This window comes from Carya illinoinensis, chromosome 3 (genome assembly GCF_018687715.1).
Source record: "Carya illinoinensis cultivar Pawnee chromosome 3, C.illinoinensisPawnee_v1, whole genome shotgun sequence".
Lineage (NCBI taxonomy): Eukaryota > Viridiplantae > Streptophyta > Magnoliopsida > Fagales > Juglandaceae > Carya > Carya illinoinensis.
Window position 1 is genome coordinate 46,711,523 of NC_056754.1, and position 13,011 is coordinate 46,724,533.

Below are 13,011 nucleotides of genomic sequence, written 5' to 3' on the forward strand. Positions count from 1 at the left end.
GATTGGATTGACTGGTTTGAGTCAGAGGCACGTGTAGGGATGGTGGTAAGCGGGGACGGTGGTAGAATCCCGCCTGTGGTTCCCGCCTACGATGCACGCGGCATAGGCTTGGTGGTAAGCAGGGACGGTGGTAGAATCCCGCCTGTGATTCCCGCCTACGATGCACGCGTAGGGACGGTGGTGAGCAGGGATGGTGGTAGAGTACCGCCTGCGATTCCCGCCTACAGTGCTCTGATGGTTTGGTTTTTGGGCCATTATCGGGATAATGGCGAGGTTATGTTTAAAAGGAATGTTTTGGGCCAAAATGGGATTTTTGGCGTGCGTGAAAAAATGTATTTTATGGGATATGTGCATTTGCATTCTTTCATGCATATTGTTTGAGTTTAATATGTTTTTATCTTGTGGTGTTTGGATCTTTACTTACCTGCAGTACCATTTTTTGTACCGTAGATTTTGATGCAGAGATCGAGGAGGAGGAGGAGGCTGAGTCCGAGAAGACGGCTCCGCCGGAGTATTGATTTGGAGTTTATACCTTGTAGTTTGATGTTGAAACAATATTTGTAACTTGTAATATTTTATTATGTATGTTTTAAACGCGTTTGTATTAAATATAGAAAAATTCTGGTACTTAGTTATATGACTCTGTTTATCCGCTGCGTGTTTTCTTTTGCACACTTGTTGCATGTACACACACTTGGCACTTGACGGTAGGGTGGTGACCCGTGTTGTCATCATCCCGACGTCTCGATTTTCCCGTGTCCATACGTGGGATTTGGGGGCATCACACTATCGAGGTCCGAAAAGAAGAACGAGACTCGTAACTATAAGAGAATGAAGGTGCAGGTTGTTCCATTATTATCTACTAATTACAACATTTATTTATTTATACCTATCTTAATTTGAAATATTTCAAGCTCTTCATTTCTATAAGACGATGTTAATTAGAGCATTTTCATCAAATGAAGTAGTCTTGATCAAACGATGGATGCCAAACTTATACCATCATCATCATCACGTTCTAGCATCCTCTCACGCTTCGAACTCTTGAGGAGGGAATAAGCATCTATATCGCAAGCATGAGTACTTACAGCATTAATCCTCTCTCCATAACCGAGTAAGAAATGGTTGTAACATTGCAGCAAAACCTTCAAAACCTCCTTCATGGATGGCCGCATAAAAGGCATCAGCTATAAATTTGGAATCCATGTAATAGTGTTCCTTGACCTCCTCAGTGTCTTCTTGAACATATCGCCATGCCCATTCTGCAAGAGATGTGTGTTCATCCCCCTCATTAGCTTTCCTTCTTGTTGTCAGCTCCAAAAGGATAACTCCAAAACTATAAACATCAATCTTCTCATTCACTCATTTTGTACGAGCATATTCTGCAGGTTCAAGTTAACAACAACAAAAAAAAATAAAAATCCTGGGTATTATATAAAAAATGAAACTTGGGAAGTTTTGATGTTATACCAGGAGCTATGTAGCCGAAAGACCCTGCCACAGATGACATTGTAGCAGATTCTCCCTCCTTCATCAGCATCTTGGCAAGACCAAAATCAGCTATCTGTGCATTAAACTCGATATCTAAAAGGATGTTGCTGGACTTCACATCTCGATGAACAATAGATGGCGAGCAGTCATGGTGCATGTAGGCGAGCCCTTGAGTCGCCCCAACTGCTATATGCAACCTTTTAGGCCAATCAAGGTAAATATGATGGACTGAACCTGAGACAGTTGATGCTTTACTCTTCCCATGTAGCCATTGGTCTAGGCTACCATTTTTCAAATACTCGTAGACAAGAAGCTTTGTGTTGTCACTAGATATGCAGCAGAGCAATTTCACTACGTTGGAATGTCGAATTGAACTCAGTATTTTGACTTCTGCTAGAAATTCTTTTTCAAGCTTTTCTTCAAGCTTTTTGTTATTCCAGATCTTCTTCACAGCAACACAATCAAGTGAATTATTAAAAGAAACACAGTATACCTTCCCCGATCCACCGCAACCAATGACATTTTTTTCTGTCAATCCTGGCAAAATGTCTGATTCTGTGAAATTCAGATTCTGGAATTGGATGACGTTCCATGTGGAATCCGATCCATGATTTCTTTTTCCATAAACTCTGATGATAAATAATGATATTAACAAACCTAGAACAACTGCCATGACGAGACTTATAAGCCAAGCCATGAATTGGTGTGAAGTTTTGCTTGGATTTTGGAGTTTTGAATTGCAATTGTTGATGTTTAATGAGGGACGATTAGCACAGAGGCGAGGATTGTTCAAGAAGCTTTTGGCATATGCATCATTTTCGAATTCAATTGGGATACTCCCACTCAGATGATTGGAAGAAAGATTGAGGGAAGTGAGCTTCAAAAAGCCAAGTTGCGGCGGAATTTGGCTAGATAGCTGGTTTTCTGACAAATCCAATTCAGAAAGGCTTGGTAAAAAACAAAGTTTCCCTGGAATCTGTCCAGAGATTGCATTTTGGCTAACGTTTAGAAAATTAAGGGCTTTCCATGATATAATATCTGATGGAAGGGAGCCCGAGAGTCGGTTCCGATCAAGGAAAAGAGTTGTCAAATTAGGAAGAATTGTTAATTCTTGAGGAATGGTGCCATTCAAGAGGTTATTACTAGCCTCAAGAACCACCAAATTCCTCCAGGAAGAAGCTCCCTCTGGAATTTTACCTGAAAACATATTGTTGCTGATCTCCAACCGTGAAAGATTCCATGACAATAACTCAGGAAGCTCACCTATAAAAGAATTATCACTTAACATCAACATTTCCATGTTCTGTGACGTCCATAGACCACTAGGAATACACCCAGAGAGTCGATTACTGAAAACACTGACAATAAGCAAACTGCTACAATTTCCAAGAGACTTTGGCAATTCTCCATCGAGGTTGTTTTTAAAAGCTACCACTCCCAGCAACCTTCCATTGTCACACAAGTGTTTTGGCAGCTGGCCTGTAAGCATATTGGTCGCAACCTCAAACGCTTTAAGCATTGAATACCGACCAAAGTCTGGAGGCAAAGCACCTGAAAAATTGTTGCTAAACACACTGAGAACTATAAGCCCTGGAAGATGGCCAATGCTATCTGGGATTTTTCCAAACAACTGATTGCAAAACAATCTCAGACCTGACAGTTTTATGAGTTTTCCAAAATCATCAGGGATTGTCCCAGTCAAATTATTATCAGAGAGATCAATGTTGTCTAGGTTCAAAGCTTCAACAACCCGAGGAATCTCCCCAGACAAATTGTTTTTGTAAAGATAAACTATACGTAAATTCTTTGGCATGAACAAACTGCTTAGAATTTTCCCAGTCAGATAGTTGCTAGACAAATCCAATTTCTCCAGTGAAGTCATCTCTCCAATCTTGTCAGGGATTTCCCCAACCAAGTTCGTATTAGCCATCCATAGAACCTTCAGTTTCTTCAGCTTGGTGAAATCGGAAGGCAATCTTGGCATCATTTTAGAATTCCACGCCAATCCTAGTTCTTCAAGATTGGACAAGTTTCCAATCTCTAGTGGTAAAGAACCGATAAACTCACAGTTAAAAAGTTTAAGTTTCCTTAATTCTGTCAACTGCCCGATAGATGATGGGATGTTTCCAGAGAAGTTATTGCCTCCGAGGTTGAGATTGTGAAGTCGAGCCATGCAATGAATATCATCGGGGATGGCTCCTGTAAAGTAGTTCTGTGAGAGGTCGAGGTTTTCGAGCTTGGAACAGTTATAGAGAGCTCTCGGGAACTCAGTTGAGCTGAAGGAGTTATCCGAAAGATTAACGGCTTTGAGGTTCTTGAGGTTGCAAATAAAGGGTGGTAATGTTCCATGGATGTTCTTGCTTTGGAGGTATAGTTTAGTGATTGAGCCATTGAAGCATGTAATCCCCGGCCAATTACAATGGGAGGAGGAGTTCCATGGAATCCAAAGGCTGAGAGAATTCGGGTTTTGCCAATGTTGCTTTAGGTTAAGCAGCACTGCTTGTTCTTGAGTACTAAGCTGAGAGTTGGCATGGCAAAGGAGGAGGAAGAGGAGAATGATCATGAAGTTGGTGTAGAGAGAGAAATCAACAGATGTTGGGATTGTCCTCGACATTTTGAGGTTGAATTCGTTAGCTTTGGTTTGAACTCTGATCTCATAGTTGCACTTTTTAACATGTGAAAATCAGTAAAAAATAATAGGCAAAAAGAAAACGAGGGTCGTAAAATTCAAAGAAGAGGGACACGATGTTCCTAATTTTAGGCTCCTTTTGGAATTCGTTGTCGACCAATAATTAAAAAGTCCGGTCCAATTGTCCAGCCAGGCTCCATTATATAAAAGCCTAGATAATCAAAACGAAATCTTTTTTTTTTTTTTTTTATATATATAGTTAGTAGTTACTTATTGTCACCAAGTTTCTATGAGTGTACTATAGTTAGCTAGTATGGTGTGGATATGGTACGCTCAAGTCCTCGTTTTTAGCGGAAACAATCTGTTTTGCAATATTATCCTCCAATCTCTTGAAGCTTGGATCAATGGAAAAGTGGTAGGTTTGGATAATGATATGATAATTTTTTGTTTTAGATCAAAATTAAAAATTGAATAAAGTACTATTTTTTAATATTATTATTATTTTGAGATTTGAAAAAGTTGAACAGAAATTTGAAAAAGTTAAATTATTTATTATATTTTATGTGAGAATTTAAAAAAATTATAATGATGAAATGATATGATAATTTTATATCTCATCTTAGCTGTCAAACCTACCCTAAGTCCTCATCCATATGGGAAATATTTTAAGTTTATTAGGATTTGTGTTGAATTTAAATAAATAAATATGTAAATGGATTTTTAGCACGAGTTTAATTCGATTCGATTCATTTACTGTCATAACTACGAGTAATACGTTTAGTGTGAACAAAGCATATATATTTTTCCAAGATGGATCGCATCACTTCATGACTTGCCCAATTTTAAATCAAATGGATCGTTGTACCACACACGTGATATCTGGGGCATTTGACGTAAACAAAGGGAAAGATAAATTGAGAGATCAATTTAATTGGTAGGCCTTCAACTTCAATGGAAAAAGGAAAAAAAAAAAAAAAAAAAGGAGACAAAAGCAAAGACCTTGACTCACTTTGGAAGATCCAAAAACCATTCTTTTCATAGCACTGATACCACGTTTTCTACCAAAGTTCCCGCTCTAATAATGGAGGAGTACCACGTACGTCATCTTCTCACATATGCAAATTTGACGCAAGAAGCTAATTGCTTTTTCCTTGCCTCATGATTTAAATTATGGCACAACTTTTCCATCCATTTGGCGCCTAGATTGGTTCTTTCCTCTGTTATTTTTTTATTTTCCCACTTGTGCGGGAGGAGCTAGGGTGGTCAAGGATTCAAGCATGCATGGAGTAGGTGCTCATAATAATCTTATTTTTTTAGCCCAAGTGCAATATAATGGACTGGAACCATTGATTCAGGATATATATGTTTTAGTACACAAGATAATATATAAAATAGAGTGGAGTTGTCTCTTTTTTACCACTAAATTGTATCATGTATGATTTGTTTATTGTCACCCAAGAGCTTTACAGTCTCCCCAAAGAAAGCCAAACTCTTCTAGGAAATTGTGATATTATATCTCTTGAAATTTTACTAGAGGACTAAAAAGCAGATTCTTCTACTTTAAACTTAAGCTTAAAAAAAAAAAAAAAAAAAAAAAAAAAAAAAAAAAAAACCTCAAATGCATTAGGGGCCAGGCACGCTGGGCAGCCCCTTTGCATTGTCCTAATTAGTTTAGACACTCACAAAGTCTTTGCCGACTCTAACTAACTTGAAATTTCATGAGCAATACACTTTTATGCTATTTGGATAATGAATTGAGATGAGAAGAATTCAGATAAAAGTTTAAGAAAATATTGTTAAAATATTATTTATTAATATTACTATTATTTTGAGATTTAAAAAAATTGAATTGCTTATTATATTTTGTATGAGAATTTGAAAAATTTATAATAATGAGATGAGATGAAAGACTTCTTATTTCCAAGCGGGATCTCAATCAACTTCGAAACTTTGACCCCTTCTATACTTTCCCAACAAACAAATCACGCTTGATCTATTGGAACTCCAGCAGCACCATTGATAACCTCACGGTCAACACACCAGTTAATGAACTCACCCACTTTGAAATGTTACCAAGCTCGCCTTCATACGATGTCTAAATTAAGTCATAAATGACCATTTTAGTCCAGCTAGATTTCGATATCTTTGCAATATTTGTTTTTGACTCCAATTTAGACTTTACAGTACCACATATATATTTAAAATAACTCGATAGGAGTACTGAATGTTGGACTCCATCTGGCAAGAATATGGCAGCACATGATTAATTTTACATTTAACACTATCGAAACCTAGGTTCGAATTGTTGTTGGTCACACTCGCTACATGTTGAATGTTGGTAGACAAGCGACAATCTTGACATTTGAGATAGCAAGTAGCAAGGTCATGGAGAGCTAGACAAGCACAACAACTCCAACATTGAGAAAGTTAGGGAGCTTTGGGGTACGGTGATTCACTCATTTCCATAAGAATATTGTTTTCGAGAAGAGAGAGAGAGAGAAGGATAATTGTACTATTGAGATTCTCAATCAGTCTATCTACGGACCTAATGTACTGTTGGTTTAGATAAACTGACTTTTCATTTGAAATGGTGAATCTCAATACACTATTTTAATAAAACAACTTGTAGTTATTGCAAACACATGTCGATTTAGCTGTTAGCATAATAGACCAATTTTAATCAAGATTCATTTATTGTCCTCTAAATAGTGAAGTTCATTATTTCTACCACCATATTAATTGTTGGGGATAAAGTTGAAAAAGTGGGTCACACTTTTGAAAAAATAAATAGAAATGGAGTGAAAAGTCATAATGAATTGTTAGGACAAGACAAGAGACTTTAAATATAAAAAGCTAATATATAATAAAATGAAATAGAATAGACTAAAAAAAAAAACAATAAGATAAAAAATAGAGACTTGACTTGAAGTCTCAAAATAGGAGACTTGACTTAAAGACGTGAAAAACATGGGAGCTTCTTCTTCTTCCCTTCCACTCTTTTTCTCTTAAGTACCATTGTACGAGAGAGTTAAAAAAGAGAAGAGAGGTTGTACTAACGATAATTAGTTAATTATATATATAGTTAGTAGTTAATTATTGTCACCAAGTTTCTCTGAGTGTAGTACTATAGTTAGCTAGTATGATGTGGATATTGTACGCTCAAGTCCTCGTTTCCAGCGCCTTAATCAATGGAAAAGTCTAAGGATTGCTTGTATGTGAGGTGATAATTTTTAGTTTTAGATTAAAATTAAAAGTTAAATAAAATATTATTATTAAATATTAATATTATTTTAAATTTTAAAAAAATTAAATTAAAATTTAAAAAAATCGAATAATTTATTATATTTTATATAAAAATTTAAAAAATTTATAATAATAAAATGAGATAAAATGATAAACTTATATCTTATCTTAATTACCAAACCTTACCTAACCCTCGTCCATATGGTAAATATTTTAATTTTATTAGGATTCGAGTTGAATTTAAATAAATAAATATGTAAATGGAATTTTACCGCGAGTTTTGATTTGATTCGATTTGATTCATTTACCGTCATAACTATGAGTAATACGTTTAGTGTTAACAAAGCATATATATTTCCAAGATAAATCACATCACTTCATGACTTGCCCAATTTTAAATCAAATGGATCGTTATACCACACGTGATATTTGGGGCATTTGACGTAAACAAAGGGAAAGATAAATTAAGAGATCAATTTAATTGGTTGGCCTTCAACTTCAAGGAAAAAAAAAAGACCAAAGCAAAGACCTTGACTCAATTCGGAAGATCCAAAAACCATACTTTTCATAGCACTGATACACGTTTTCTACCAAACTTCCCACTCGAGTAATGAAGTCTCATGTCATCTTCTCACATATGCAAATTTGACGCAAGAAGCTAATTGCTTTTTCCTTGCCTCATGATTTAAATTATGGCACAACTTTTTCATCCATTTGGCGCCTAGATTGGTTCTTTCCTCTGTTATTTTTTTATTTTCCCACTTGTGCGGGAGGAGCTAGGGTGGTCAAGGATTCAAGCATGCATGGAGTAGGTGCTCATCATAATCTTATTTTTTTAGCCCAAGTGCAATGGACTGGAACCATTGATTCAGGATATATATGTGTTGTCTCTTTGTTACCACTAAATTGTATCCTGTATGATTTGTTTATCGTCACTCAAGAGCTTTACGGTCTCCCCAAAGAGAACGAAACTCTTCTAGGAAATTGTGATATTATATCTCTTGAAATTTTATTAGAGGACTAAATAACAGACTCATCTACTTTAAAGTTAAGCTAATAGAGAAAATTAAATTTATTCGTTTAATCTATTATTGTAATACTTTTCTTTCTGTGTGGATCAGGTCTCCAGACTCTTAAACTTCTTTTTACTAAATAGGTTCGATAGACCATATTTTAATCTATTATTGTAAGTTCTGTCCTCCTTCTCTTTTTTTTTTTTTTTTTTTGAAAGTAGGTTTAAGATTTCAAATTTCAAATTTTTTCCAATTTAAACCGTTACTTATCCCAAAAATTTTAATAAACGAAAAGATTTATAACTTTAATACAATATTTATAACAACACCAAATATCTGAGGGAACAGCTCGAAACCTCACAATGAGTGCAAAATACTTGGCTGGAAATAAAGGCGCATGCACTGCCGATCATATTCCAAAGAAATTAAGAGCAATAGACTTGACTTGAGTCAACTTGCCACTTTTAATAGATCGGATCTTATCAACACCCGCACGTAATAATAATTATTAATTATTATATTAAGGAAAAAAAAAAATAGATCGGATCTTTAATCATGTCAATAGTATAAAGAGTTTATCCTTTAAGTTGATTTGTAAATATAATTTTTCAATTTAAATTGATTCTAGATATGACAAAAACTCTAAAAAATATTTTAAAAAACCTACATTCGCTTCGAACGGGATTTGAAATTAAAAATTCATTCGGTTTTAGAGAGCAGACCAATTTTCTTCATTCGGCTTGAGAGAGGGAGGAGAAAGAAAGAGGGAGAAAGGGAAGAGAGAGGAGCTAGGGTGATTGTTTGAGTGAAGGCGGTTCTATTTTCCTCACCTTAGAACAATGTCGTGTCAGCAGATTATTGGAGGTGTAAATCTCATCTTTAGACCACAATTAGTCTGAAGTTAATCTCTAACCATTTTTCATTGTAATCGCCCCCACGATAATTGAACTTTGGTAAGATAGAATGAAACATTGAATGAATATAAGATCCTAGTCACTATGGAAGAATATTAATAATTAAGAACTCTTTTTTTTAAACTAATAAATCACTCTAATTAAATACTTAGCTGCCACCATCAATAGAAGTTATTGATGCAATTTTCTGATGTAGTTAGAATAGAACAATGGCCCACGATGATGGTTTTGGTGTTAATACGGTACTCAGACAATTATCAATGAAACAAATAATAAATAAAGTAAATAAAATGTAAATTAAGAAAAAGATACAGAAAAAAAATGGTTAAGAATGTTAAAAATGTCTGAAAAAAAAAAATACACGCTGGGCAGCCCCTTTGCATTGTCCTAATTGGTTTAGACACTCACATAGTCTGTGCCGACTCTAACTAACTTGAAATTTCATGAACAATATACTCATATTCTATTTGAATAATGAATTGAGACGAGAGGAATTGAAATAAAATTTAATAAAAAGTTGAATTGTTTATTATATTTTGTATGAGAATTTGAAAAAATTGTAATGATGTGATAAGATGAAAGACTTCTTATTTCCAAGCGGGATCACAATCTCTGAATCAACAACTTTGAAACTTTGACCCCTTCTATAGTTTCCCAACAAACAAATCACGCTTGATCTATTAGAACTCCAGTAGCACCACTGATAACCTCACGGTCAACACACCCGTTAATGAACTCACCCACTTTGAAATGTTACCAAGCTCGCCTTCATACGATGTCTAAATTAAGTCATAAATGACCATTTTAGTCCAGCTAGATTTCGATATCTTTGCAATATTTGTTTTTGACTCCAATTTAGACTTTACACCACATATATATTTAAAATAACTCAATAGGAGTACTGAATGTTGGACTCCATATGGCCAGAATATGGCAGCACATGATTATTTTTACATTTAACACTATCGAAACCTAGGTTCGAATTGTTGTTGGTCACACTCGCTACATGTTGAATGTTGGTAGACAAGCGACAATCTTGACATTTGAGATAGCAAGTAGCAAGGTCATGGAGAGCTAGACAAGCACAACAACTCCAACATTGAGAAAGTTAGGGAGCTTTGGGGTACGGTGATTCACTCATTTCGATAAGAATATTGTTTTCGAGTAGAGAGAGAGAGAGAACGAAGGATGAATAATATTTTAAAGAGAATGTGCACTGTTGGTTTAGATAAACTGACTATTCATTTGAAATAGTGCATCTCAATACACTATTTTAATAAAACAACTTGTAGTTATTGCAAACATGGACCGATTTTAATAAAGACTCATTTATTGTCCTCTAAATAGTGAAGTTCATTATTTCTACCACCATATTAATTGGTGGGGATAAAGTTGGAAAAATGGGTCACACTTACGGAAAAATAAATAGAAATGGAGTGAAAAGTCATAATGAATTGATAGGATAAGACAAGAGACTTTAAATATAAAAATATAAAAAGCTAATATATAATAAGATGAAAGAGAATAGACTAAAAAGAAAAACAATAAGATAAAAAATAAAGACTTGACTTGAAGTCTCAAAGTAGGAGACTTGACTTAAAGACGTGAAAAACATGGGAGCTTCTTCTTCTTCCTTCCCACTCTTTTCCTCTTCTAATACCATTGTACGAGAGTGTTAAAAAAGAAATGAGAGGTTGTACTAACCATAATTTATTGAAGATTTCATCCTTCTAATGACGTATGTAAGCATTAGTGTCCAAACATATAAATATGTGCTTTTTCTCCTTCATTTCTATTTATTATTCATAGAATGGATGAGATCTCCCAAGCACCACACACTACAGCAGAATTTGTATTTTGTGACAGAGAAAACCGTCATAAAAAATGACCAAAATGTTACCAAATATATTTGGTGACGGTTTCAAATTGTCACTACGACCGTCACCTAATGCACGTCACAGAATATAATAGGTGACAGCTTACTGTGCAACCATCACTAAAAGTACTTTTAGTGACGGTTGGAGGTGTTCCGTTTGGTATAACGTTCAAATGTGAAATTTTTTTTGTGACGGTTGAAAACTATCACAGAAAGTAATGTTCAAACGTATGACATAACGTTCGAACGTCAACCCGACCAATTGGCATTCGAATGACAAAAGTTAACGTTTGTTGATTATAGTTTGAACATATCATTAAAACATTCGAACTTTTATATGTTCGAACGTTAACCACAATAAACATTCAAATTTTAGTTCGAACGTTAACTTACCAATGTTCGAATGTAACTAGTATAACGTTCAGATGTTAGTTCGAATGTTAACGAAGAAGTGTTCAAATGAATGTGGGTATGTTCGGATGTTTTTTCGAACGTTAATTGTTTAAACATTTGAACGTTTTGTTAGTTTGAGTGTGTTTACGTTCGAACGTTATGTTTTAATTTTGTTAAATTACGTTCGAATATTTGTTCGAATGTGAACCAACATTGAAACATTTTTTATTTACATTCGAATATACAGATTGAAATACTAATTTCATAAAATTAAAAAAAATTAAAAAATATACCAATTGTATTATATTACACACCATCGTTTAACAACTAATAACATCTTATAATGTTTCAAAATTAGATATTAAAAGTTACATACACTAATAAAATTCATTTCTTCTTCTTTTCTCCTAGCCCACCGCGATTATGTTGCAATGGCATAACATGCTCCAAATGCACTATCATCTCCCACTGCACTTGCTCTTGGATGTCACTGCGTATTCTTTCCTCTTGGTCTCTCTATTGATCCTGCAAACGTGTCTCTAAATGAGACTGTCGCTCTAAGAGGGACTCACAAACTCTTCCTGTCTCGACTTTGTATACTCATTCTTGCGCTGTGCAACTTCTAAATCTTTGATAAGATTATTAGTTTGTGAAGTCAACGAGGTTAAGGAAGATGAACTAGATGAATGCTTGAAAGATCGCCCCAAACCACTTGCTATACTAGACTGGCGCCCGAGCACTTGCGTGAATATGTCTATGTCACTTGGAGAGGATTCCCAAAAGCTAACTGCATTTCCATTAAGTAACGTATTACAAGAAATACAATTAAAAAATAATCTAGATAACATTTTGCATAATTTATTTAACAAAATTAACAGTGCTTACATAATTATCTGTAGCAGTAGGATCCATCCACTCACTACGCTCATTAGTGTGAGCAATAACATAGACATGAACGAGAGAAAAGTTTTCAGGATCATCACGTTTCTAACAAAACGACATTAGCAATTTTAAAAAGATAGTGTTAGTACTTATATAAAAAAATATCAGAAAGGTAAATGAATTATATAATTTATTAATTACCATTTTTTCAGCAAGATGGTGGAATAACCTTGAACCGGCACGATGGTGGACAGTTAGAGTGGATCTATTATGTGCATTTGTAGAACTTAAGTACAACAAAATTAATTAAGAATGTTAATTGTAAGATATATACATATAATATATAGAACAAATATAAATGTAAATAATTAAAGAAAATAAATCTAGAATACCTGATAATTTGGAGATGCGAAAAGATTATAATACTTTATCCAATCGTCTAACTTCATTTGCTGGAAAGGGGACTACACAGCCTCTTCCAACGTCTCAAACTTTCTGAAGTGGTCGTAACATCGTCCATTGTGACGTCAAAATAGTGTAGCCATTAACTCATTCACGGTTCTTAAATCC

General features: G+C 34.7%; 1 protein-coding gene across 1 annotated transcript; it reads right to left on the reverse strand.

The window, feature by feature from the left end:
- Nucleotides 1–894: 894 nt before the first annotated feature.
- LOC122305710 (receptor-like protein kinase 5) lies at nucleotides 895–4,151 on the reverse strand. The gene is made up of 2 exons (XM_043118270.1): nucleotides 1,471–4,151; nucleotides 895–1,382 (listed from the first exon to the last, which is right to left on the reverse strand). Exons 1-2 carry the CDS (start codon nucleotides 4,103–4,105, stop codon nucleotides 1,363–1,365), a joined length of 2,655 nt encoding a protein of 884 aa, XP_042974204.1. The 5' UTR covers nucleotides 4,106–4,151; the 3' UTR covers nucleotides 895–1,362.
- Nucleotides 4,152–13,011: the final 8,860 nt, after the last annotated feature.

Coding starts and splice junctions, on each gene's coding strand:
- LOC122305710 (XM_043118270.1), bottom strand. CDS start 4,105: ATGTCGAGGACAATCCCAACATCTGTTGATTTCTCTCTCTACACCAAC. Junction 1,383..1,470: donor TTTCGGCTACATAGCTCCTG/GTATAACATCAA, acceptor TTGAACCTGCAG/AATATGCTCGTACAAAATGA.